General features: G+C 33.9%; 2 protein-coding genes across 2 annotated transcripts; one reads left to right on the forward strand and one right to left on the reverse strand.

The window, feature by feature from the left end:
- Positions 1–18586: 18586 nt before the first annotated feature.
- LOC106135663 (uncharacterized protein K02A2.6) lies at positions 18587–22038 on the reverse strand. The gene is made up of 3 exons (XM_060948339.1): positions 21136–22038; positions 18751–20892; positions 18587–18649 (listed from the first exon to the last, which is right to left on the reverse strand). Exons 1-3 carry the CDS (start codon positions 22036–22038, stop codon positions 18587–18589), a joined length of 3108 nt encoding a protein of 1035 aa, XP_060804322.1.
- A 635-nt stretch (positions 22039–22673) lies between these two features.
- Positions 22674–24262, forward strand: LOC132902574 (uncharacterized). The gene has a single exon (XM_060948340.1). The coding sequence runs from the start codon at positions 23450–23452 to the stop codon at positions 24260–24262; it is 813 nt and encodes a 270-aa protein (XP_060804323.1). The 5' UTR covers positions 22674–23449.
- The last annotated feature ends 3441 nt before the right edge of the window (positions 24263–27703 follow it).

Raw genomic sequence — 27703 nt, forward strand, 5'->3', positions numbered from 1 at the left:
CAATTCTTGAGTGGCGAGGACCATCGAATTTCCCACGAGGTCCAAGTCGGAAATTTTTCTTTCCGCTCAACGGACGTTCTTCACGGTACGTTTTCCATATTTATTTAACCTTACGACCGTGTTTTCCAAAACTCTTTTCTGAATTGGACCGTGCAACCGCTCCTCATCAGAAGAAACGATTTTCTCAGAATTGCAGTACAGTTCTATATTTCAACGTCTGCCAAAAATAACCTATATTTCTTACCTTTACATTAGAATTTTATGATTCACTACCTTTTACTCGAAGCTTCGCCCGCGTGAACTTATAAATATAAATATATATACAGGACAAATTACACTGATTGAGTTAGCCTCGAAGTAAGTTCGAGACTAGTGTTACGAGATACTAACTCAACGATACTATTATAATAAATACTTATATAGATAAACATCCAAGACCCAGGCCAATCAGAAAAAGTTCTTTTCTCATAATGCCCTGGCCGGGATTCGAACCCGGAAACCTCCGGTGACACAGACAAGCGTGCTACGCTTACTACGTACGCTGCGCCACAGAGGCCGTCAAACTTAGAAGCTCCATCTACAAAAAGCGACGAAATTAACACTTCCTATACAAAGCATCGATTTAAACGCCGCCTACGCAAAAAACAAATAGGTATAGCACCATCTACAAAAGGATAATAGTTTTTCGCAAAACCCACTGGAACTTTAGTTTTCCCTTTAAATTAAAGGTACATTCATCTTTAGACAAAATCCTTAATATATTTTTAATAATAATCTTATTTTTTATAAGTAGTTTTAGTTATTTCTGATTAATTGTATAATCCCTATTGAGATTGGGATAATGTTTAATTAAAATGTTTAAAAATAAACTTAAATACTATATGCCTTGTGGTCCCATTTATACATAATGATTTCCTTCCTGAAGGGATTGGCAGAGATTACTTACATGTTTCCACTTGCCACAATTTAAGCATTCCCATTTCGAAGACATAATGTTTTCATAGCAATTATCTGTAATATAACTATAAATCCAAATGAAATAGCTATAGCTGAATTCCCTGACCTCATGTATGTCCTAACCTAATTAGTCTCCACTCCAATATGTGTAGCCAAAGTCAATATAAGTTGGGGCCGAGCATCACGGCGACAGTGGCCAAGTTATTTGCTTAATTAAAACTTGCACTGAGCAATTGACCTGACGGGCCTTTCTGAAAAGTTATCGCACAATAGTTATTTAATACTTCAACTAGATAATAGCCTATTGTAGTCTATAAGTGAAAGTATTTTTTCATTTACGTGGGAATTTTTGGGATATTCTCTCTTCTTACGCTCCCTAATGATCATACATTGAGACAGATTAGTATAAAAATTAGATCTCTATTACGAGTAGTTATGGGATTGTCAGAGCCAATAGACACAAAATTTAGATACCATATACGAGTATATATGGCATATACCTTTAGCCGGATGGTGTCAGTACTTAAAAAGATGGAAATAAGATTAAGTTAGTGATTGAATTGAAACTTATTTTTAATTCTTATTTTAGACGATAAGATAAAGCCAGCTGAAGTGGTTTGAGTCTATTTGAGATTATGTCTGTTCCGTTAGGAGTAAAAAATGTATATACCTATCTATAATAGACTTTTCCGCAAAATTATGACAAAGTATAGAATTATTCTCTCTACATCTTATAATAGAATTTTCAATATTTTCTACCTATAAGAATACAAATTAAGTACGCGACAAATCACAAAGTCTACTACCAACAAAGTATTTTGTTTTTTATCGTCATAATGATTTTCACAAACAAACCAACATTAAAACAATATTAGCAGGCTCTTGTATATTTACCGATCAGACTTGCTTTAGTTGACGCGTAATCAAAAAGCCATCAGTTCAAATAGTTCTATGACCTATAATTTAAAGGTATTTTATATCAATTATGATTTTTATCTTGAACAATTTACGATAGTAGTGTAGACTTTCCCACTTAGAATGTCAGGTAAATGCGTTTTGTTACTGGTAACACTAGCAAGCGGTCAACTATAAAGATAAGTCCATAAAACGAAACAAATCACAACAGTCTTAAATAGGTCGTATGTAAATTATGTCAAGAGAGAACACAAGAAGCACAATTTTATAATCCTTATAAACTTGTGCTTCTTCTTTTAAGCGATGGAATTGCAACTTTATCATTTCCATATAGTATCCATCTAAAAATGGTCTACGTGACGATTGTCTCTGTCCATCTCGTAACTTTCTTCATGATATAAAAACGTATGCATGTTCTCACATTATGTTCTTTGCTAAGCGTAGGAGAGTAAAAAGGGAGAATTGAAATTTCCAAGAGAATGGGGTGTCTTTAAAGAAGCCAATGCAGAACGCAATCAAGAAGTATTACATCCAATATTTTTTCATATATATGCATGAATCGCTATGCATAAAGTAAAAGGCGTAAAGCAACAAAGTGAATGATGTTAGGTAAATCTACACGATTCTATTCACAACAAAAGGCCTGTAAATCATCAAACCGCAATTGTAATTTGTGTACATACACAGAGAATGATGATAACAAAACCGCAACATGCAATGAGACTGCTCGTTCCACCGTGAAATTATGGGGAAAATAACACTTTTTGTCAAATGGCAACATTTTAATTAGGTTTTGGTTATATCTGTCTAAATAAACCTCTTCCGTCACTGAGTTTGACCGACTGACAGAAAATGCACCGCTGGGTGTACAAATTTGATATATTGGTTTCGTATTAGTTCTAGAGGTGTATTAAGAGAGAGCGTACCGAAATTCCCGCGGGAAAGGGGTTTTCCGTTTCACGCGGGCGTTTTCTAATTGTTTTATTATTATCGTGCCAGTAGCCTGGGAAACTGGCACGGGCACCAATTTAGATTTCTAACAGTGTACATAGTTAACTTTATTTGTTGAGATTTATTTTCAGTTGTATAACCATATTGAGTATCGCAGCAAGGCCAATTTTTTTTATTTATTTAATGTTTTCATTCAATATAAAAATAATTGAACGATTTATTCAAACATGCATACGTGATTGACACAGACTAGGAAACTATGGACAGTTCAACTCTTGATATATACAGAAAAATCTAAATTCTTTTTAAAAATAACTTTGGTTTTAATATTATTATTTATCAATCAATGACTGAATATCACTTGCTTGATCTGTTTTACATTTTTTATGATCTCATTTCCAAGTTAAACCTTTAGTATTACACCGTACTGTGAAAACATTTGCGCAAATTCTCCCAAAAATTATGGCAATATTTCTAGTTATTTATTGCAAATGACCACAAAAACAAAAAGTTTGTGCGCCATATTCGTATCACGTCTCATCTGGCACAAAATATGAAGTTTCATTTTCTAAAGTGGTATCGAAAAAAATAGCATCTTCTGTTTTAGTGCAATATAATCGTAAATAACTAAATTATTGATTATTCATAGCACTCGTCTTTACTTCTTCGTATTGTTCACAAATGTAATAGGTTTTCGCAACTTTATTTTGCTCATTACTTTATCAAATTTTAAATACCTCTTATAGTTCTTCCATAGAAAGTGATTCCAAGACAAGATTTATACAATTAGTTTCTATCATATAATGTAACATGTCACAGGACGGCATTATCTGTGAGTTTTACACAAGACAACTATGAATGATAACTCAGATGATGGCACGAAGATCTTTTTTCCTGGCGTTAGTCCTATTGCATCCTTAACTTTAAAGAAAGAGCCTCACGTACGTATGTATACGTACGTACGTGCATATAACCATAACCCGGGATTGAATTTGTCAGAGATAGATATCGACTCCCATATGATCTCCGCAACTTGCAAGGCAATATAACATTTATCGTTTGACGACCGCAATGTGCAAGATAGAAAGGTTACATATCATATGTCATACATACACACACATACAAACAATCACGTCTCTACCGAAAGGTCTATGGTTTAACAATAGAATTGAAAATTGAATTTAAAAAAAAAATATGCCTCTTACGTGGATTTTTTACTATTTATACATATTTTTAATGTAAATGATGACACTTATTAACAAGCAGTTAACGCATTCAGTCGATTGCCCTCATTATGTCGATGCAAATGACTCCTGACGAACAAAAATGCAATTACCCGAATTCCCCAACACATTGTAATTAATCACATGAGCTGCTGAATCGACACTTTAACGGTGAATTAAAACAGTTTTAATTTATTTTATATCATGAGTTAATAGATATAGTTACAGTCTCTCGGAATCAGATTGAATTCAGGAAGACTCCCGTCTGACCTACGTACTCGTAATGTTGCAAGGAAACTACCAACTAACACCCACTTAATTTCTCTGTTTGACCCAAAGGTCAGATAATGCATTTATCATTAAGCCAGCTCATTGAACCAACATTGTTTGTACAAGGGTCTCTGACACACCCAGGTGTCTGAACGTGCAGGGTTTCTACAGAGTTTTTATCACCGTAGGAGTATCGATTAGCAATAAAATAATATCCGTTATTCTGAAAAGAGTTATTGGTGCATGACCTGTATAGAATAAATCACATTTTTTTCAAACGTAAACCGTTTACCAACCGATGCTCTCAAAACAGAACTCTACAAATTTCTCTCTTCAACACTTTGTTATCATAAAATTGTAAACAATGCTCAATTTGGCATTTCAAAGAGAATGCCCGAAGTGAGTCGTCGTCGTTTCGGATGGTGCCTATTTGCCCGTATTGTGCGCTACATCGAGTTTCAGTGGTTCTGTTTCACACCCTTTGTATCGGTCCTATTGCCAGTATGAGCAAAGAAAAATAAACCATATCAACAAAAATAATACAGTACAAAAAATAACATATTATTTTCTTTCTTAATTTTGACATTCTGGTCATAAGATTGGTACGGGTTTTTTTAAATTCCGCGACGTCGAACCATTTAATTCAACATGATCATATTACTACAAGGTTAAGATGAAATAACATTATACATACCTTATCCTAAACATACCTGTAGATGAAGTGAAAGAAATATGCAGGGACCGTGGCAAGTGGAAAGTTATCTCTGCCTACCCCTCCGGTAAAAGGCATGATTTTATGTGTACACACACATACCAAAGTAAGGATCTATTCACCTTGCACAAATGAGACTAAACCGTTTTTCTGTTTAATTAAGAATGACGAATGGAGACTGTCAATCACTAATTCTATAAGCTCCTTTGCTGAATTTTAGCTTATTTGTTACCGCCTACAATCGTTACAGAATGACTTTGCTAAATGGCTTTGCTTTTTTCTGTAAAATCGATTAAAACAACATCAACAAAAGATGAACAACAAAACATTTCTAATTTTCTCTAAAGAAAACATATTTTATAAGAGACTTTAGATAAAATTATATGTATAAAATGATTTTGTCATTCAAATAAGCCGTACTTAGCCGTACGGCTAAGCTTTAAATATACGTGTATACATCGTATATGACCAACAAAATGTACCTACGTTAACGTAAACCTAAACTTCTGTTAATTCTAACATCAGCTAAACTTGCAAATGACATGAAAACTAAAGGGTTCCCCGAAAAGCGTATTTTGGAGCTCATAACGTTGTTAAGTTACAAATCCGATGGTACATATTTTGCAAAAAGAATCTTGCAATCACACAATGTTTTTATACTTAAGTTTATTTAATTGTGTTACATTATTCTCTTCAATTTTGTTAATATCCGTGCTAAATTCTTCTTTCTGTCAATAATTTAATCTATGTGTCTAAATTTTCCCTTTAACTACGTATTTATTAATACATTGTGATAAGATCGTCATTCCGTTATAAAAGACATCATCTACATTAGTAATTTATAAGACTTCAAATTGTTAGTATTCGGAGCAATTGAAAAATATTGATACTCTATTTTATGCCTAGACGAACTTACCTTGATCTAATTGGAGATGTCTTGGCAAAAGGTCAGGTTAAGTAACCGAAACCAACAAGCTTGCATGGAGAGATTTATGAATGTGGATGAAGTAAAAGAAATATGTAGGGATCGTGGCAAATGAAAAAAAGTAGTTTGTGCCTAGCCTACCCCTCCGGGAAATATATGTAAGTTTATGTTATGTTTGTATACTTATGACCTAATAAATCGCGATCATACATATCAATGGATTTGAACCTTAACTTGATAGGATGTATCCTATGACAAATTTAGATGGGTAAATTCAAATGTGGTTATATCCAGCGAAATTTTGATGTTTAACTGTAAAAGTACTTTATCTTTACTATAATAGTTAGTACTAGTGCATATGGTTATGGATTGCTATACATAGCTAACTGCTAGTACATATTATTGGTTATAGTTATAAGTTACATAAAGAACGCAAATAGATTTAGGTAATTCATCTCTTATTATACTTATATTGTTTTTTGTATGTTTCCGTTACCAATTATCATTTAATACTAAAAAAAAAAACAAACTCATGTGAATCTGAAATTCACTATGAATTTAAGGGAAAATTTTAATACTTATTGAGGGACATCCCTAATTATATGTTGTTAACCCATCATTGTAAGAATGAGGGTAAACATCTTAAGGAATACTGTGCATTTTCGGGCAACCTAATATGTAGTCATGAGAAATTAGTAGCTAGTTTGAAATTCAAACACCAGGATGATGAAATCTATAATTCCTTTTTGTAATCTTTTTTTTGACAAAAACTGTTGAGAAACAAGTTAATGCTTCATACCAATTAATTCACGCTTTTATATTTTTCATTTCACACAGAATTCTGATACAAATGTTATGAATTAACACTCAATTGGATTGGAGAGGCCTCTACGCAATTTCGTCCGAAGCCAGTTTAAAATAAATTATTCATCGGCGACGAAGTAGCGGAGTGTATTCATTTCATTTCGGAATCCGAATACTTTTCTCCGCGATTTTTCAGTAAACGTACTCCTTATACATTTTTAATAAGGCGGGATTAAAACAGTGAGGGGGCTCGTCCGTGAGTTATTAAACTGGAAATTTCAAATCCGCAAGATATAAATAGAGACCTTTGTAAAAAACCGGACTATTTTTACATGCTTTTTTTATTATCTATTATTTTTTTAAATGTTATTAATTTTGCACACGATATATACGATAAAAAATAATAATAAAAAACATTGTTTCATGATTTTGATCAAATCGGGGACGTCAGGTTGCGACATCCTGAAGTAGCGAAGCGAAAAAAGTATGCAAGTGGCAAGCGGAAAGATGTAGTCTCTGACTACCCCTCCGAGAAAGATTCGTGATTTAATGTAAGTATGTTTGAATAATCGTATTTTTTTTCCTAAATGTTTAACGAGCACAGGATTAAACGGAAATTTTAGTTGTATACGTTTTATTTATTTAGTTATCATACATATATCAAATCAATATAAGTTATTATTATTACACTGATAAAACGATTAGGTATATCGCAAAGCACTTTGTATGCCCAATCGTACAATAAATAGCAGATATCGGCATATGAAAGCTATTGAAACTGTAATTAACGTTTCTCACGGCCTTATCGCGTTATAATATTTAGAGATGGCCCACATCTGGTTAGTTGCAAAATTAAGCCAGTTCTCCATTAAAATTAGCTTTACAAGTAAAACTAACCATACCGAAACGCTTACAATAACTACATCTTCAATTGCCAGCTTAATGTAGAATTTGAGTCTTTTTGAGATTGCTGACTCTGTCTAAACCGTAAGCGATAAAGACGTGATATGTTTAGATTGAATTAAAGAGCGTCGATGGTCGAATTGGTTTTGGGCCCTGTTAAAATGTGTGTTGGGCAAAAAGGCACATGTTCAAATCCCACCTCAGCCATTTTTGAATGACTATTTTTGAAGTTGTGTACATTAGTTCGAATACTAACCGATACTCTTACGGTGAAGGAAAACACCGTGAGGAAACCTGCACATTCGGGCAACTGGATGGGTAACCATGATACAATACGGGGTTGGGATGGTTGGGGTTCCCAGCAAAGGTAGTAGTCAGAAGGGAGTCATTCCGTGTAAAAACCTGACTCACCCAATCCTGCATCTATATAAGGCATACTCCGGGCTCCTCTCCAGAATGGTGAGGATGTATCCGGGGCTAAATCTAAGAGGAGGGAGATGAGGATAAGTAGAATGTTCTAACAATTATATAACATATGTATATTATTTATTACAATGTAGTATATTTATTCACAACGAGATCTTTAAAAATGCTGAGACAAAAATATATGTGGTTCAGTGAAAATAGTTTAATAGTATCGAACCCCAACACTGGAGGACCAGCGTTAGTCAATAGCCAGCTATTATCCGCAGATAACGCCTCAAAGTTTGTTCTTCATTTTACATGAAACAGCCCGAAACATTCCTAAAGTTTCTGAGCCATAAAATTACAATTAATATCCTCAAACTGCAGTTGGGAATTGCTACATTTTATTTATTTATTAACGCTATTATGCTTAAGAATAATAAGTTGTAATAGTAATAATTTGGATTATTATCACAGGTAAAAATGTATTCCCTAGAGCTGTATTGTTGAAATAGAAGTCTAGATTATTTAAAACATATCGAATTTAAAATATTGTGTCAAGTGAAGGGATTTTAAAACTTTATCTTTCAGGCGATGGGCTTGCAACTTGTCTGTACTCTAACTATGAATCCCATCAAAAAGCTATCCAGCTATACGTGGTCTTCAATCTTAAAAAGGCTATTGACCTTTGTTATCCGGCGAGGGATCACGTCTTTACGCCACCCTGTCATCTCTGCGTGTTCCCGGTTGCACCCTTTACAGAAATTTTTCGGGACCCGGGGTCCGCCTTTTGTCTTGATGTGATATGTATTTATCATTTCATGGCGGCCTACTTATCGCAGTTGTTGGATTCTGGCCTCTGAATAAAAAATGTCCCGGCTCTGATCCTCAGTCAGTGTATGATGAGAACAAATTTTTCTGTGTGGCCTGGGTCTCGGATATTTATCTAATTAAGTAGCTATTTATTATAAAATATATTATTACTCAGTAACTATCATGTAACAAATCGTTAATTAACTTTGAGGCTAGTTCAATCTGTGTGACATATTCTAAAAATATCCTAGTTGCCATACATCACAACTAGCAAGCTAAAAGGTGCTTCAGCTCAACATCTCAAAGCTACGCTTATATTTTTTACTTTCAAAAATATATATGAAGAGGTATTATCTATTTTACCTGTGTATACTGGCTTTAATTAACAGGCCAGCTAAAATACGTCGGCTATAATTCAGCGTTGTCGCAGTTGACAGCACCAACTTATTGGACATGTGAACCACTTTACTTTGACCGATAAATTTATTCGATTTTCGTACTCTAGAGGGATCTGATTAACTTTGTCCGTTATTGTGTGTAAGGGTAACGTCACTTATGTAAGAAAAAGAAATATTGATTAGATCTCAGTCCATTTTCAAAAATTTTATTCTACTCAATTTTTTCGGATTGTATAGTCAGTTAATGACTGACTGATAGAAAATACTAGAGAAATATTACATTTACTAATGATTATGGTGGTTTCATAAATCATAATATAGGAATTATAATGTTTTATAACAAACGCCATTCGAAATTTAACTTTAAACCCGACAAACGAAAAGCCAGTAAGTACGTACAAAACAAAAAGCAGTTAATATTCCAATCTATAGCGATTTCCTTAATGAAATTTTCAAAATTCATCCGGGTGAGAACGGGGAAGCGGATGCAATGCTAATAACTTCCATAGCCATTTAGCCCCGGTCTCCCCTGCGGTGCGAATATATTGCATGAAAAGCGCAACTTGTGAGCTTAAGCTGATAAGTACGAAACTTTTGCATCCAAAAATGCTGTAAATATGAATTTATTAGCCGATGAATTATATTATAATGGGGTGTTTAAGGTAATCTATATTAAAGTTGGCTCACAGAGTATTTTGTTATTTTAAGTAAGCGCCGAATGTCGACCGAACGTCTTGCCCCAGAAAAGTGTGGAGACCCGACCCCACATAACCAGGGACGGAAGAAGAAGAAGAATTAAGCGCTGAATGAGGGCTCAATATGTGAAGATATTTTGGGTTAAAACAGAATGCCTGTAAGAAAAAAGTTGTTTACATGCCGCTCTGTTGTATCTATGTAAAATTGTTTCTCGTTGTAAGTGTAAAACATTGTTATCAGAATTTGCATTATTAGTTTTACATACATACATTACATAATGGAAGTTACATGCTTTTCAAATGTATAAAAACGATTGCGACTGTAAACTTGAGCTCCAGCTGAGCTTTGATATGTTAGTAAGTCAGTTGATCAATCAATTTATTTTCCGTATTATCTGCATCGTAGAAGATTTTGTTTCACTTATTTAAATTTGACCAAGTCGCTATAACAACTGAAATTATTCGTAAAACATACTTCATGACGCTTTCTTCAGTGATTCTTCGAATATCTTAGAATCAAATCCCTTAATTGTTCAGTTGTTTTGTTTTCATGCAAACTTAATAAAACAAAAAGCCGTGTGGTTCTTTAAAGAATAGGACCACTCCGTATCTTTCCCATGGATGTCATAATAGGCAAATAAGGGATATTCAAAAATCTTTGAATTCTTCTTGTAGGTAACTATAGTTTGAATCTCAATTGCATTATTAAGCCATACTGCTACACGTGGCCTTTGACTCTTTTCTCTGTCTACCTCACAAGGGATATAGACGTGATAATATGTGTGTATGTATGAAAACAAAAGTTAATTGCCATTAAGCTCAATCAATCAAGGATTACACGGTATAATCCATGTCACGTCGAGACCATACACGCGGTAATCCACCAATTTTATGGGATGGTAAATATACTAATTGATACGCGGCCGGTACCATAGAATATCATGAATTGTTACGTACTAACCTTTTAACCCGGAGCTTTGGTCCCGTGGGAATTTTCAGGAAAAAAGAAGCGAACATTTGGTTAGGTTCATTTATGTTTTACAGCTAATAAACACACAGAGAGACTTTCGTATTTATTCAGAGTTCTTATGTTCTTCAGTGGATAAATTATATTTCTGGAGTGACTATATTATATAAGTATTTGACATCAAAACCATTTATTATGCGTACCGCTAAGAAACGCAATGAAAAATATGTAGAATTTAAATAAGTAAATGTTTAAAAAATACTATTCTTATTATATTATATATCGCACCAAAACTAAAACCGAATCTATTAAGCATTGCGCATACACTAATCACTCCAGAGTTAACGTCAACGTTAGAAAAATGAACAAAACAAACATTCATGGAAACAATGAAAATGTCGCTGCTTTAGAACACGTAATTAGATGTCAGGTCGCGCCACACGCTACCGGATTACTCTTGACATTTCCCCAGTTACTGACATGAAACAAACGAACAAACTTTCGTAAAAATGTCTAATGTTAGGTCATACTTTATCAATCTTATCAAAACAGAAATAAAGTAGATAATCGTCTGCAACGACTTGTTTTTAGACGTGCACTTACAGCAATGAATCACGCTGAAAAATGATTTAAATGAAACATTGTTTTACTTCGTGTTATAAATATTAACAAGCAAATTTTTGGACTAAATCTTTTTAATTATTAGAGATACAAGATAGCAGTAAACAAGGAAAATTCATAATTAATATTATTAATATAAGCTATATACTTTGGGTAAGTAATATTAGTTAATGAATGTTGAACACGAGAGTGTTTTTCTTTTCAATAGACAACGAAAGAAAAGTATGAAAATAAACAATATTCTTAAATAAATCTCGACGTAACTACCGTACAATAGCAAAATCTTAAAAATATTTACTTGACCGAAGTAAGCCGAATTTATAAGGAAAGACTACCTAGTAATAGAAAAGACAAAAACATTATTATTAATTACATAATTAAACGATATTAGTTGTCGGATTCACGCCTCTGAACCAAAAGGTCCTGGGTTCAATCTCTAAGCAGATCATGGTCGAAAAATAACTTTTTCTCATTTGCCTGGGTCATGGATATTATTTTTTTAAGTATTTATTATAAAATATAGTATTACTTAATTAGTATTCGAGTCTAACTTTATCTGTGCAATATTTCCCGTACATATTTTATTTTAAAGACAACGCAAAATACGGTTCCAAAATGCTAGTAACATTATCACGCACAATCATTCAGACAACCACTATCCATAAAGAAAGCGAGTCACGAGCATAGTGTCGGGTGCTCACTCGTCTGGGTACCGCAAATAAATATTCTGGAAGCGACTAATTGGAGCCGGTGGGTCGGACAGTCCCGGTCCGGAATGCGACCCGATGAGTTTCCGATGTAATAGAGTGCGCTTATGAAGGGGTCCAAGCTATAAGAATCAAATTTAAGTTCCGTTTCTAATTATGAAATCATCTTCAGTCTTTATCATGACTTTGACTGATAAATTATTCTATTCTGAGACTAGTTCTAATCTATAGGTACCTACGAGTATAAAAAATGGCATATAAAAAATTTATAATTAGTTCATGTAAGAGCAGTAGTTGTAGAACTCGCTATTCTACCAGAGTTACTCTGTCTAAACATTGGTCTAATCTAAGTGTGAGGGATTTTTGTTTTCTTTGACTTTTCAATAAGTTTTATTCCATAACGATTACGTAATAACATTAACATTATAGGTGATGAGGCTATCTGCTTGCTTTTCTATTTAATGTATTTTTTTTTTTGTTTATAAAAATCTAAAAACGAACGTTAGACTCCGAACAATAGCTTCAGAGGGTGGAACTGAAAACTTGCTAAGAAGTAAGTAAGAGAGAGTATTTTTAACGTATTAATTGTTTCTGGATAAATTCATGCAGACTAATTTGCGAACTCTTGTCGGAACAAATGGCGTACCCGTACTCTACGCCGCAACCACATAATTTATTCGGCTGGCTGTGCCCAGTACCTATGGATGTTCCTCGGTGATTGATTTTGTATGGAAGTTTATAGATGGGTCTGAAGGATTACCTTGATGAGTACTGTAATTATCTAGATGTCTGGGATAATTATTTATTTCCTGGATGATATCAAAATTGATTGTAATAATAATAATAAACAACTCTTACTACTAGTAATTTAATTTATACAAATGCTAACACATATAGTAAGTACAATTTTGGTATGAAGTGCTTTGTGATAAATAATTATATTAATGACTTACGTAAATAAATAAACAACATGCTAATCTTGTAAGAATAAGCACAGGTTTTTTATTCTTATAGTAAATAGTGAGAAAAAACCAAAATAGGATTTTTTTGTCTACCCTTCTAATCCCTATCAAATTTATAACACTCAGTACACTAAATTAAGGTTAAGTATTCTACTTTCTCAGAGATCCATTTTTTACTTCTTTACCAACGTTTATACCTCGGTTGTGTATCCAAAAGCCTAACTTTCCCTTCTGGCAGAAAAAGTCGGGCTATTATCGTAAATATCAATTTGTATGAAACTAGGAGGCGTGCCCCAGGGCTGCAAACTTGGACCGCTCACAAATAGATGTAGCTTTGGCGGGTATGTAGAATATTTCTTATACTTATGTTAAACTAAATTCATTGACTTTAATTTTTTTTAATGTTATTATCTAGTATCAAAATGAACTGTTTATTTAATATTTTTTACATAACTCGCATCCATACTAATTTTTTAATTAATTATTTTATTTTGTTAGTCCTAATGAAAATCCTCAAAAACCACTTGACCGGTTTGAACGAAACTCAAATTCTATATTAATATAGGACTTCCTCGGAATTTGTGCACCTATTCGGTTTCGGGCCTATCTGATTTAATTATAATCATCAAAGTTATTGTCAAATAGTTTTTTTTTTTGCTGTATCCTTAATTTACACGAATTGTAGCGAAATCTTATTTTTTCGCTACACCACAAAAAATATTCAAGCGGCCGACACATTTTTCAGAACATTTTAAAAACAAACCCAAAAGCCAGTCCACTACATAACAATGTTTCCCGGGGATCGGTACATTTACACAAACAATGAAACTAAAGCCCCAATATGTCAGTGCAAGGCGCTAAAAGCCAACACTTTGTAAATTCAGAGCCGATGCCAACGCTCCAAACAAATTAGAGGTTTCATTTACCTTCCTAAATAATGTTCGCATTTGTTTTGTTTCATAGATTAATTAAATCTATGATGTCTGTTGTCATACTATACGCATATAAAAATATTTCTCTTCAATAATATTATACGTGTTTTGCTACTGTTTCTTTTTAATGTGTGGTATACATATTATTATTTTTTATTACTTAGAAATCATATTTATTAGTTTTCTATGCCACGCTAATCATTAAAATTTATAGTTCTTTGAAGATGCCGAAGATAAAGCTAATAAAATTAAAGATAAAGATATCAAAAATAGTTCTGTTTCTCGTTACTAAGTTCAGTACCTATCACAAAACAAAAAGGTTTTTGAAGAAAAAGTAACATTACCATGAAGAGAGAAGTTGTGTAATTTTGCTCCCAGTTCTTAACAAGCAGATGTGTTCGAACTCTCAACCTTTCTAATTAACGTCATGAATCAGTTAGCGAACAACGAACGATTAATTAATGATGTTGTGAAACATTTTGTGATAAGCGTATGTGATGTTAAAATTTCTACACTCATACTTTTTCGTGACGATTTAATAATAGAGAGATGGTTGAATTTAATTATTTTAATAATTATTCATGTCGTTTAGAATGAGCGTTAGACATCTAGATAAGTATGTATTTGTGCTACTCAATATTATTTTGGTAATACGCTGCAATGTAAAAGATAAGGATTTTATCTTTTAGAAAACTACACATTACACAAAACTAAATATGAAATTGAATTTAGTTCTAAAGATACCTCCCTAGTTTCAGTGTTGCTACTTATACCTATAGTTATTTCACTCGTTGAAAAATTAGGGAAAATTCTTTGTTCATTCTAGTAGCTTCATTTTGTTTTTGTTTTCCTGAAGTAGCAAAAGTAGAAACAATTTATATTTGCACATTCGCCCGCATTAATAAATTATTGCCACTATTTTTCCGCTTTATTCCGTAACCGAAAGCGAATGCATCCGAACAAATTGGAATCGAACCCCGTACAATTTATGGTGACAGCGCACGCCCCACCTCGCCGGTAGAAGCATGAAATAAAAGAAAATTTTAAGAGACACCTCATTTAATAAACCGCGGAAGGTGGGATATAGTTCGACATACATGTCTTACTTTTTCCGGTACATTATACTTAAGTCTGTATATAACTGTATCTTGGCCAACTATGAAATTTGAAAACTAATCTCGAAAAGAGTGCAACTATTCTAACTTATAAAACTAAATATATCACCCTATTTCGTGAAATTGTATTTCTATCTTTCACTTCACGTCTAAACTACTGAATGTGTAGTGTGAAGGATGGAAAGGACATGGGGTATTTTTCAATGCTCCGTGGGCGAATTGTACTTGCTTATTATGTGACAGTATATCATGTATTCTCTGCTTTATTTATAGTAGGTGGTATCACAGTTAGTAATTCAAATCTGAAATAACTTATAGCAACACAACAAAAAGTTCTAGCCTTTATACTGTAACAAAGTTTCATACGAGTTAACTTAGCACCTAATCAAGTGGTTTTTAGCTTGAACCCTCGTCAAGAAGTTTCGCATAATAAGCAACTATTGTTGACTCCTGACTCATGTGACCTACTTTGATGGTATAATTACGGCATGAATAATGCTTAGCTTAATGGAAAATGACAGATTCAACAAAATTATATAATTCTCTCTCGTATATGTAGGTTTCTTCAAAGTCCGAGGTGAGCTTAAGCCAGCATGTAAATCATCACTCTCCTGGATTGGGCAAGTCATATTTCCACACGAAACGACTCCCGTCTGTCGTTCGCAACCTTGCAAGGGAACTGGATCATGGTTATACATTCAGTTGCACAAGGCCTTAAGTAAACGTTTATAAACGTTTACTGAAAGAATAAAAATAAATAGCAATTTTTATTCTTATCTAATAAGAACATTATATCAAGTCATAATTTATAAGGTATTCCGAACACGTTCTGTCCAAAATTCCGGAGAAAAAAAGCAATTAAGTTTTCGTCACAGGGTAATTCCTAAGTTTCTTAATTTCTAGGGTGCTGCCTTTATCTGGATTTAATTTATCTTGAGCAATGTGAATTAGAAAATGGCTGAGTTCTAGCAAATTACTTGAAGATTTAAATTTTTCATCAAACCTCTAATTAACTTTATAATTAAAGTTGGCAACCCCGGGGTTCCATCCATCTATGGAGATACCCCGCGTTGATTAAACACATTTTCTAATTGGTACAATTACTTCATTTGTGTGGTATTTAATTTTCCTTTTGGTAAATTTATTTGGCCTTAAGGTACATAGAACAAGACTGAGTTTTCGTAATTATATTAATTGGTAATGAATATACTATTTCATAAAATATTGGGAATAAAATTTGATACCTAATGTTTATCTAGGATTTGATTGGAAATTTACGTATTATGTGTTGGTTTTTTTTTTTTCACGAAACAAATTGTAGATATCGTGGTGATTCATAGAGGTATATAAAAGTCGTGAACGGGTGTGAAAATACTCAAAACGTACTTGTCCTAATTTTGAGAGCAAAATTTTAACGCTAATCTCACTGGCAGCAGTATTTTGTGACACTTTTATCTAGAGATCCCGAAGTGGAATGAAGTCCCTATTCAAATGAGTATAATAATGATGCCCAAACGCCATTAAAAATCCAGTCGTTAAAATATTAACTGTAGGCAACGAATCAAGTCGTTTGACATCTAAAGCGTTTCAGGGCGAAAGGCTTTCGAGATAAATAAGGGAAGGGAGACCCTTCAAAATAAGCATTGTTAAATCTTTTTGAAGTCCCCAACTTTTTGCCATTAAGTACAATTTAAGTATAGAACTTAAATGAAGTGGAAAAGTTGACCGGGAAAGATCGTTCTCCGCTCAGACAATGGTCCCTGAAATTTGGTGTAAAAACGCTCTCTGGTCTGTAGTAATTGCTTCCCAGATCATGTTTTATTAGTTACCGTTTTAGTTTTAAATGTTCCTCTTTTACTGTTAATTTGACATTGAGCTTTTGTTTTTTCATCTGTTGATTGAAAGAATAGGACTTCTAATCTTTAAACAATTAATAGTGTGGCAGAAAAGTTTAACATTCACATTTTTAAAATACTGTACACCTGCTTACAAAATATTGAAATTTGGCATTACTTCTATTATTACCAAGTTACTCTAATCTAGTTACTCTAATACATAAAAGTAAGTTAAATGATTTGCACTTTTTTGAATCGCTATGATGAAATGTATATTTTAAATTTGATAAAAGTTACGCCGAAATAAAATAATAGACAACCTGAATAAAGATGTTTTATTTGATATTGTATTAATGATGGTCGTTATCATGATTTCTCAAAAATCTAAAATTAAGGTAATTATTTATTAAAAAGTAAGACTTTTATTTAAAATTGTATTTCACGCAACCAATTTCGAGTTACTTGGCCGTAAAACATTGCATAACTATAGCCCTAGAATGAAATATTCATTTCATTACCGTCTCACTCTCACACATGCAAATTCAACTAATTTGCAAAGGTCGGCAGAGGTCATCAACGGACATTAGGGCTCGACCTAGGTAGCCACGACCGTTTAGCATATAAACAGGTGAAGAACCCATTAATCACTATTTAGATTTTAAGTCTTACAGATACTAACATGTGCACAAATAATTATTTAATTATATCGATATGGTACTAGAAATATAATAATTTCCTTTTTCGCCACATTTTTCCACTCATAGATCCTCCTCGATTTCATGACAAAGAGCTCTCTTTAACGCAGATTAAAAATGACGAAGACCAAGAAACGTACAAACATTTCTTGGTCTTCGTCATTTTTAATTTATTGTAGAAAAATAAGAATTACTTCTGTTCCTTCGGTCTTATTATGTGTGGTGTGTCCCCGGGCCATCCGGAACAATAAAATAAAACTTTATATACTGCACTGCGTTTATTTGTGACCGAGAATATAATTTAACAATTTTAATAATTTCATCTTCTTCATCAGTTTCATAAGCAGGATCAGCCTCAAGATGGTCTTCTCTCTCACTACCTGACGAGTATTCATTATCGCTGTCTTCTTGCGATAATATCTGGCGAATTAATTCTAAAACAATACAATAATAAATAGAATTAAATAAAAACAAAACATAAATAAAACCAATAAAAAAATAAGTCAATAAAACAAAAACATAATTCAAATATACACCAACTCAATAGTACAAAATGTTACGTTATTACTAACCTTCGTCGATGCGACGAGCCATGGTTGCTAAAATGGCGCTCACGGGCACGCTGCTCCCGAAACACTACCGTCCGTCGCGGGGGCAACGGGTCGACTGAGATTACCTAAAATATGGAAGCCGTACGATCGCGCGCGCAAAAGTTATCGCGATTTCAGTAAACCAGCGTCGTCGAATCGACGAAGGTTCGTAATCTAGGGCTAATCTAGTTCTAAGTTTCCTTTGAAACATCAACTGAGAAGGTGAAACACCAGTAACAATATGAATTGAGTTTCTGTAATGAAATAAATATCTATTCATTAATGTTTCAAAAGATGTATTATGATTACTTTTATCTTTTAATGCTTTTAAAAGAGCAGATTTAAAAGTTTTTACAGCATTTTCTGCGAAGCCATTGGTAGCCGGATGAAAGGGTGGAGAAGTTTCATGTACTATCCCGTTCTTGGAAAGAAATTCAGAAAACTCCTTACTAATAAATGTTGCCGCATTATCGGTAACTACAACTTTCGGTAATCCAAATCGGCTGAAACACTCCCTAAACCTTTCAACCGTCTGTTTTGAATCTAAACTTTTGACAATAAATGCCTCAGGCCATTTACTATAAGAATCAATTATTAACAAAATCATCTTATTATCTATTGGCCCTAGAAAATCAGCATGTACACGCTCATATGGAACCTTAGTTCTTGGCCATGAAATAATTGGTGCTTTTGGTGGTTCTGAACGATATGTCATACATACATCACAAGATTTAATTAAATTTTCAATTTGCATATCTAAACCTGGCCACCAAAAGTAAGACCTAGCGTTACATTTCATTTTGACAATGCCTTCATGTGTAGAATGAAGTTCTTTGAGTAAATGTGATCTTAATTTCTCAGGGATGACAACTCTATATCCCCACATAATAACATTCTGGTCAATATATAGTTCGTTCTTCTTTTGTAAATATGGTTTAAGAGAATTATTTTGTGTAAATTTTGGAAATCCATAACGTATCATATTAAATACTGAACTTAAAATAGGATCTTTCCTAGTTTCTGACCTGACTAAATCTAAATTAACAATATTTTGATCTGCTACCAAATTTATATACTCATATTCATTTGTTTGCTTAATACAAGAATTATTTTGCAATGGCAATCTTGACATACAATCAGCTATTACATTATGCATTCCTTTAATATATTTAAAAGTATAATTAAATCCTGATAAAAATGTGGACCACCTTTGGAGCCGTCCTGCAGCCATTTGTGGCAGGCTCTTGTGTTCTCCAAATAGAGCTTGCAAAGGTTTATGGTCTGACTGTAACTCAAACTTGGAACCTACTAAGTACTGATAAAATTTTTGGACTGCCCAATAAATTGCTAAAGCTTCCTTATGGATCATCGAGTATCCTTTTTCAGCTTTGCTATAAACACGTGAAATAAAACTAATAGGCCTGTCAGTACCGTCCGGCAAAATGTGACTGAGTACAGCACCTATACCATTTTGCGAAGCATCACAAGACAATCTTAAAGGTAAATCTCTATTAAAATGGATTAAAATATTATCAGAAACAATTTCTTTTTTAACTTGTTCAAAACTATCATTACAAACTTTTGTCCATATAAATTTTCTATCCTTTTGTAATAAATCATACATTGGTTTTAATTTAACTGATAACTGAGGAACAAACTTTGAATAATATCCAACCATACCAATCCAAGACCTTACTTCCGTGACATTATTGGGTACAGGAGCATTGATGATGGCCTCTAATTTAGCTGGATCCTTCTTTAGACCTTCTTTAGATATAATGTGACCAAGATAATTAATCTCATTTTGAAAAAATAAACATTTTGACTTATTCAATCTTATTCCAACCTCTTTAAATCTTTTTAACACCTCCTTGAGATTATTTAAATGGTCCTCATCATTGCATCCTGTAACCAAAACATCATCGATAAAATTTACAACACCTTTGGCTCCTAATAGAATTTTTTCCATCTTAGCTTGGAAAATGGAGCTTGCTGGCTTAGTACCATAAGGTAATCGGTTAAGTTTAAATATGCCCTTACTTGTAGACCATGCTAATAGCTCCCCTGTGCTATTATCTAATAATAATTGATTAAAAGCATTGCGCAAATCAAGTTTTGTAAATTTCTCACCTCCCTGTAAGGCACTAAAAATATCATCAATTCTAGGTAAAGGATGGTTAACATCTTTAATATATTTATTAACTGTAATTTTATAATTTGCACATAAACGTAATTTGCCATTATCTTTGACAACTGGTACTAAAGGAGTTCCCCATTTAGAACTTTCAACCTTTGTAATAACACCTTCCCGTTCCAACTTCCTTAATTCCTCATCTACTTTCTCCTTGAATGCATGGGGAATAGGAATTGGCTTGTGGAAAACAGGCTTAACATCCTTATCAATAAGTTCTAAATTAACTTCTTCTCCCTTTATCACACCTAACTCATTTTTAAAAAGATCAGAAAAGTTTTCTAAGTAATCTTCCAAATTATCAGCCTTATGAATAATATTAACAGATAAACAATTTTTAATATCTAAATTAAACTTTTGTACCAGATCCCGGCCAAACAGGCATCTGCAACCATTTGAAACAACTAACAATTTACAATTATATTTCTTATCTTTATACTTAATAGGAACAAAAATTTCACCAATAGGTTGTATTACCTGACCGCTATATGTTTTTAATTTTAAATGTGTTGAGTTCAAATCTATATTTTTAAATTTTTGCTTGTAAACACTTTCTGGCACACATGACACTGCTGCACCTGTGTCCAGCTCCATATCAATTAATTTAGAGTTAATTTCACACTGCACTATGAATGGAGAAATGTAATTTAACGATGGCACCTGTAATTCCGGCATCATTGTGAAAATATCAATAATCTCCTCCTCCACCTCCAAGTTGTTTGTATTTGCCGCCTTGGCTTTACATACTGAAGCTAAATGTCCAACCTTTTTACACAGTTTGCAAGTATATTTCTTATATTTACATTTTGCAAAGGAATGATTGGATTTTCCACAATGGATACATGTCAATAATGTTTCAGTACTTTTTTGTTTCTCACCTTGAGACTTGGAACTTTGTGAAATTGTGGACTTGGTAGATTTAGTGACCCGATGCACTGGTGCTTGTCTTTCATGTAATACTGCTTCCTTATTCAATGCTATGTCCAACAAATCAGCCAACTTCTTAGTAATAGGTTCTTCACACAGCCTTTCAAAAATAGGCCCACTTCTCATGCCTGTAACAAACTTGTCCTTGATTCTGTCGTCAATACACGTGCCGAATTCACATTCCGTGGCAGAGTCACAAACTCTTGCGTACCATTTAGTGATGGTTTCTCCATCTTCTTGTTGTAATTTGTCAAATGCTGTCCTTTTTCTAAAATGAGATATTCTGGTTTTGTATCTCAGGCGTAACGCTGTTTGTAATTCCACAAGTGTTTTCGTCTTAGGCAGCTCCGGATGCAATGTACTTTTAATGACTTTGTAAACTTTTTCGTCAATCATTGTTAGTAAAACTGACGTCCGAAGTTCTTTTGAAATGTTGTTGGCGTAGAAATATTGCTCCAGTCTTTCCAAAAAACATTCAATGTCGTCACCATCTTGAAATGGTTTTATGACTCCATATGCCGCCATGGCAAAAAAATTGTAAATACAGTTTTTTACTTGCCGTCGCCAAATTTGGTGTGTCCCCGGGCCATCCGGAACAATAAAATAAAACTTTATATACTGCACTGCGTTTATTTGTGACCGAGAATATAATTTAACAATTTTAATAAGTGGAAAGACGTACTCTCACGTGGAAGAGGTAAAAGGGAAGGAAGAGTTGTTTTCTTAATGTTGCCAGCTTGTGTTCCGGCGCATAAACAAATACAAGAGTAATTTTATTATTTATGGATACATCACAATGTGATTCCCCACGAGTCTCTTACATTTCCAATTTTCCAATAAGTAAGTAAGCTGTAGCAGCTTTTTAAATTTCGTGCTTCCTTTTTTTGTACATGTTCAGTTCTTATAAAAACGGATCCCTAGCCTCGTGCAACCTGGAACTCGCAAAGATAAATCATTATGCTCGTGTTTCGTCCTCAAGATTAGCAAGATTATGGTTTGTTTACACATGTAGTTACACATGACATGTGCCGCCACAGCAGTGAATATTTGAGGTAGTCAAAAAAAAAAATATATTGAACAAAATGTGGGTAGGACGCGCTATTCGCTTGGCTGCCAACTTCTTATTTCATACTCATTTTCACATTCAGTGCTCCGCCACAGCACGTCGCGCTTTTTATAAATTATTTCTTAATTATGTCTTCTCGAAAACGTTTCAATAGTGATTCTGTCGAATTGAAAAAATTACTTAAAAAAGTGAAAAATTTAGAAAAGAAAGTCAATGATCGTAAACGTCGTCGGATAATTGAAGAAAGTTCTTCATCATGTTCATCGTCATCAGAATTGGCGGTTTCTTCACCAGCTCGGAGCCGTGCGCAGTCACCGGAAAACCTAGAAGGTACCTAGGATTAAACTTTATTGTGCTTAAAATAGCTTCCCCTGTGTTTGCGGTATAACAAATAAATCAGAGTTATACCTACACACCAACAGTAATTGCTTGACCTGCTGTTAGAAGCTATGCATTACTGGGTTTGCGATATAACAACTTATCTGAGTTATATCTACCCACAAGACAGTAATGTTTCTTAATTCCACGCTGCTATTCAAGGACCTGCGTCGGGAATCCTTCATCTGTAGGATATCACATTACTGGGTTTTTCGGTATAACAAATAACAGAGTTATATCTACCCACTATATAGTAATGCCTTCTATTGCACATGCGGTTTTTTTACCGTTCATTTCGGGTTTACAACATTGTTGTTACCCAAGTACCCACTTGCAATAATGCAACGTGTAATTAACGGCAGTAGCATTTAACGGCATAAAATTAATTTTTCAGGCGGAATCCAGCAAGTTCCCGTTGATGTCCATGACATCCCACGGCTTCACAGCCGTTCACCCAGCCCATGTAGGGGTAATCTCGTCGCCGAAAAAGAGATGTTACCGTTGACCTGTCCTCCTACTGCTAATACGGAGATTCTCGATGAGAATCTTATAGAACTAGATAGTTCTATTTTGGAAATTCTTGGAGAAGATCCCACGGCAGCTACCACATATGGTAAAGATATTCAAAAAGACCTGGCCGTTCGACTTGAGCATATCGCAACACAAGGGTTATCAAGGGAAACCCGCAAGGAGTTGCTCGAAAAATTCCTCATACCGAGTAATTGTACTCTTATTGATGCACCAGCCATTAATCCTGAAATAAAGGGCGCTATACCTATAGTAGTTGCAAAAAGAACTAAAGCTATGGAATACAAACAAAAACAATTAGCTGGTGCTATTGCGGGTCTCAGTATAATCATAACTCAATTAATTAACAAGAAAGATTCTAACTCGGAAATACTAAAAAAATTAATGGATGTTTGTCGGTTACTGTGTGACTGTCAACACAATGATTCTGTTACAAGGAAGGGATTTATTCTGAGCACTCTTAAGAAAGATATGAAAGAACAAATAGAAAATACTAAAATAGATAAGTTTTTATTCGGTAATGACTTGGCCGAAACTTTAAAAGCCGCTAAGGCTATAAATAAATCTAGTGCTGAACTTAAGCCAGTTCCTGTAAAGCAACCTACAAGAAAAGCAGCTAATTTCTCTTCAAAAAACGTGAAAGCACCCCCGAATCGTCGGGGGACTACATCAACATCACAAAGACCCCAGGAGACTGCGCCGGAGCGGCGGACGAAGCTTCAGCGCGCCAGCTCGTCGAGGACATCGCAGCGAGCGTCGAGACACAACCACCGCTAAATTCGGTAAAATATGCCGGTAGACTTTCTCATTTCTACTGCCAATGGAAATGTTTGACCAACGATCCTACCGTCTTATCATGGATAAAAGGTTATGAAATACCTTTCATTGAACCACCAGTTCAGACAGTGTTGTATCAACGAACGACATTGCCTTCTAGTACTGAGAAAAAATATTTCGCAAAAGCCGTTCATAACCTTTTATCTATTGGAGCAATATCTACATGTGAACCCTGCGAAGGTCAATTTATTTCAAAGGTATTTTTAATACCAAAACCAAATGGAAAAATGAGATTTATACTAAACCTTAAACAACTTAATAAATATATTAAAACTTGTCACTTCAAATTAGAAGATTTAAGGACAGCTGTAAAACTTATCTCGAAAGATTGTTTTATGAGTACAGTTGACATAAAAGATGCCTATTTTTTTATAAAAATCCATCAAAATTCGAGAAAGTACCTTCGATTTTCCTTAAACAATCAACTGTACGAGTTCAACGTTTTGCCTTTTGGCCTTAACACTGCTCCATTTGTTTTTACAAAAATTATGAAACCCATTGTTAAACTCCTTAGACAATGCGGGTACATTTCAATTATTTATTTAGATGATATTTTTTTAATTGGAGATACCTATGAATCTTGTTTAGAAAATGTATCAAAAACTATAAAACTTTTAACCTCACTAGGTTGGGTAATAAACGAAGAGAAAAGTGTTCTTAAACCAAGTACATCAAGTAGATTTTTGGGGTTTATATTAGACTCTAAGCAAATGGAAATTAGTATACCTTCAGAAAAAATAAATAGAATTAAAAAAGAACTAGAAAAATTCATTAAATTAAATCGTTGTAAGATAAGAGACTTCGCTAGCTTACTAGGTTTGCTGGTATCTGCCTGTCCTGCTGTCGAGTATAGCTGGCTTTACACAAAAGAGTTTGAAAGATGCAAATTCTTAAATTTACAACCTGATACAGATTACGATAAATATATGACCTTACCAAAATCATTAAATAAGGATTTTACTTGGTGGCTTAGAGCTATTAGGCACCCAAAATGTAAAATCAAGGACGAGGTCTTCGAATTAGAGATTTTTACGGATGCCTCAACTACAGGGTGGGGTGCCGCATGTGGTAAAAATACTGCCAGCGGCCCTTGGAGCGCAGATGAACAAAATAGACACATTAACTATTTAGAGATCTTAGCCGCATTCCTTGGCCTTAAGACCTTTGCAAAATATTGTTATGATGTTCAAATTCTTTTAAGGATTGATAATACAACCGCTATTTCGTATATAAATCGAATGGGTGGAATTCAATTCCCTCATCTTACGCAAATCACAAAGGAATTATGGCAATGGTGTGAAATGCGACAAATCCATGTTTATGCATCATACATCAATTCCTCGGCTAATAACATTGCTGATGCGGAATCTAGAAAACCGCATCCTGATATAGAATGGGAACTCGCAGATTGGGCTTTTCTTCAAATAGTTGATAGTTGGGGACTCCCAGAAGTTGATATTTTTGCAAGCAGAATTAATGCTAAATGCAATAAATATATTTCTTGGCATAGAGACCCAGACGCAGTATTTGTCAACGCTTTTACAATATCTTGGTCAAATATATTTTTTTATGGATTTCCTCCATTTGCCATAATTCTTAAAACTCTTCGTAAAATAATATGTGATAAGGCCAAAGGAATCTTAATTGTTCCTCATTGGCCCACACAACCGTGGTTTCCATTATTTAGGAGCCTTCTTCAAACTGAACCAGTAATATTCAGATGTGGTGATAATTTAATTTTATCTCATTCCAGCCCTCGCAACATGCATCACCAGATTACCCTGGTTGCAGGGCTATTATCCGGTCAGCGCTTCTAGGAAGAAATATTCCTGCTCCTACCATCAAAATAATGATAGCTTCACTTTCGTCAAATTCAATTAAACAATATAATACCTATATTAAAAAATGGTATTTATATTGCATGAAAAATAACTTAGATATTTACCATGCTGATATCTCGAATATCCTTAAATTCCTTACTGATTTATATGAATTAGGTGCACAATATAGCACGCTCAATAGCTGCAGATCAGCGCTAAAATTAATTTTTGGAGAAAATATCTGCGGCGATGATAGCATCCGTCGTTTCTTTAGAGGAATATTTAAATTGCGTCCTCCTCAACCCAAGTACAATCTTACTTGGGATACTTCACAAGTTTTAGACCATTTATCCACTTGGTACCCGAATGAGTCTTTGTCATTAGAGAAAATTTCTAAAAAATTAATAACTATACTTGCCCTAATCACGGCTCATAGGGCACAAACTTTGTCGAAAATTTATATTCACAATATCGATATAGGTAATAGTGAAATTTTGGTTAAAATACCCGATTTTATTAAAACTTCTCGCCCTGGCGTACTACAACCAGTATTAGTCATACCATATTTTTTAGATAGACTAGAAATTTGCCCAGCTAAAACACTTTGTTCTTATATAGAAATAACAAAGGACTTACGTGGGAATATTCAAAATTTATTTATAAGTCTGAAAAGACCATACAAACCTGTTACCTCGCAAACGTTATGCAGGTGGATAAAAGACGCACTTAAAAGTAGTGGCATTGACGTATCTTTGTTCACGGCACACAGCACTAGGCATGCTGCTACTTCTAAGGCCATGAAACTCGGAATAAATTTAGATTTAATAAGAAAGACCGCAGGTTGGAGTGGAACCTCAAATACGTTTATAAAATTTTATAATCGTTCTATCAGAGATAATATGAGTAATGATCAATTTGCTAAGAGCATTGTAAGAAATTCTTTAAATAATAGTTAAATTTATGAAAGAGTACCCACATTGATTGTTGTACTTACATTAAATGTTACTCTTTATTTAATTGTTACACTTACTGTTTTCTCTAAAAAATAATAATAAAAGCCTTCATTTTGCAGTTTAGTTTATTTTATAAACATTCATTACATGTATCATAGATATATCCGTGATATGTGGATGTTCACGCTTCTTCTCTCAACGTCTACATGTGTAAACAAACCATAATCTTGCTAATCTTGAGGACTAAACACGAGCATAATTAATGATTAAACGAACTTACCTAGTGAAGTTCTATCATAATTATGCGAAGTGTTTCGTCCGAAGAGATTAGCAACCCACCCAACCCATATCCCCAAAGAATCGTGAAACATCCATGCTCCATACCTGAACTAAATGAGTATGAAATAAGAAGTTGGCAGCCAAGCGAATAGCGCGTCCTACCCACATTTTGTTCAATATATTTTTTTTTTTGACTACCTCAAATATTCACTGCTGTGGCGGCACATGTCATGTGTAACTACATGTGTAAACAAACCATAATCTTGCTAATCTCTTCGGACGAAACACTTCGCATAATTATGATAGAACTTCACTAGGTAAGTTCGTTT

Source organism: Amyelois transitella, chromosome 15, assembly GCF_032362555.1.
Source record: "Amyelois transitella isolate CPQ chromosome 15, ilAmyTran1.1, whole genome shotgun sequence".
NCBI lineage: Eukaryota > Metazoa > Arthropoda > Insecta > Lepidoptera > Pyralidae > Amyelois > Amyelois transitella.

Excerpts from the sequence above, each read along its gene's own strand:
- LOC106135663 (XM_060948339.1), bottom strand. The coding sequence starts at position 22,038 with ATGGCGGCATATGGAGTCATAAAACCATTTCAAGATGGTGACGACATT. Across the intron at positions 20,893-21,135 it reads TGTCATGTGTGCCAGAAAGT|GCTGATAATTTGGAAGATTA; the intron begins GTTTACAAGCAA and ends ATTATTCATAAG. Across the intron at positions 18,650-18,750 it reads ATGGCTTCGCAGAAAATGCT|AAACTCAATTCATATTGTTA; the intron begins GTAAAAACTTTT and ends ATTTCATTACAG.
- LOC132902574 (XM_060948340.1), top strand. The coding sequence starts at position 23,450 with ATGTTACCGTTGACCTGTCCTCCTACTGCTAATACGGAGATTCTCGAT.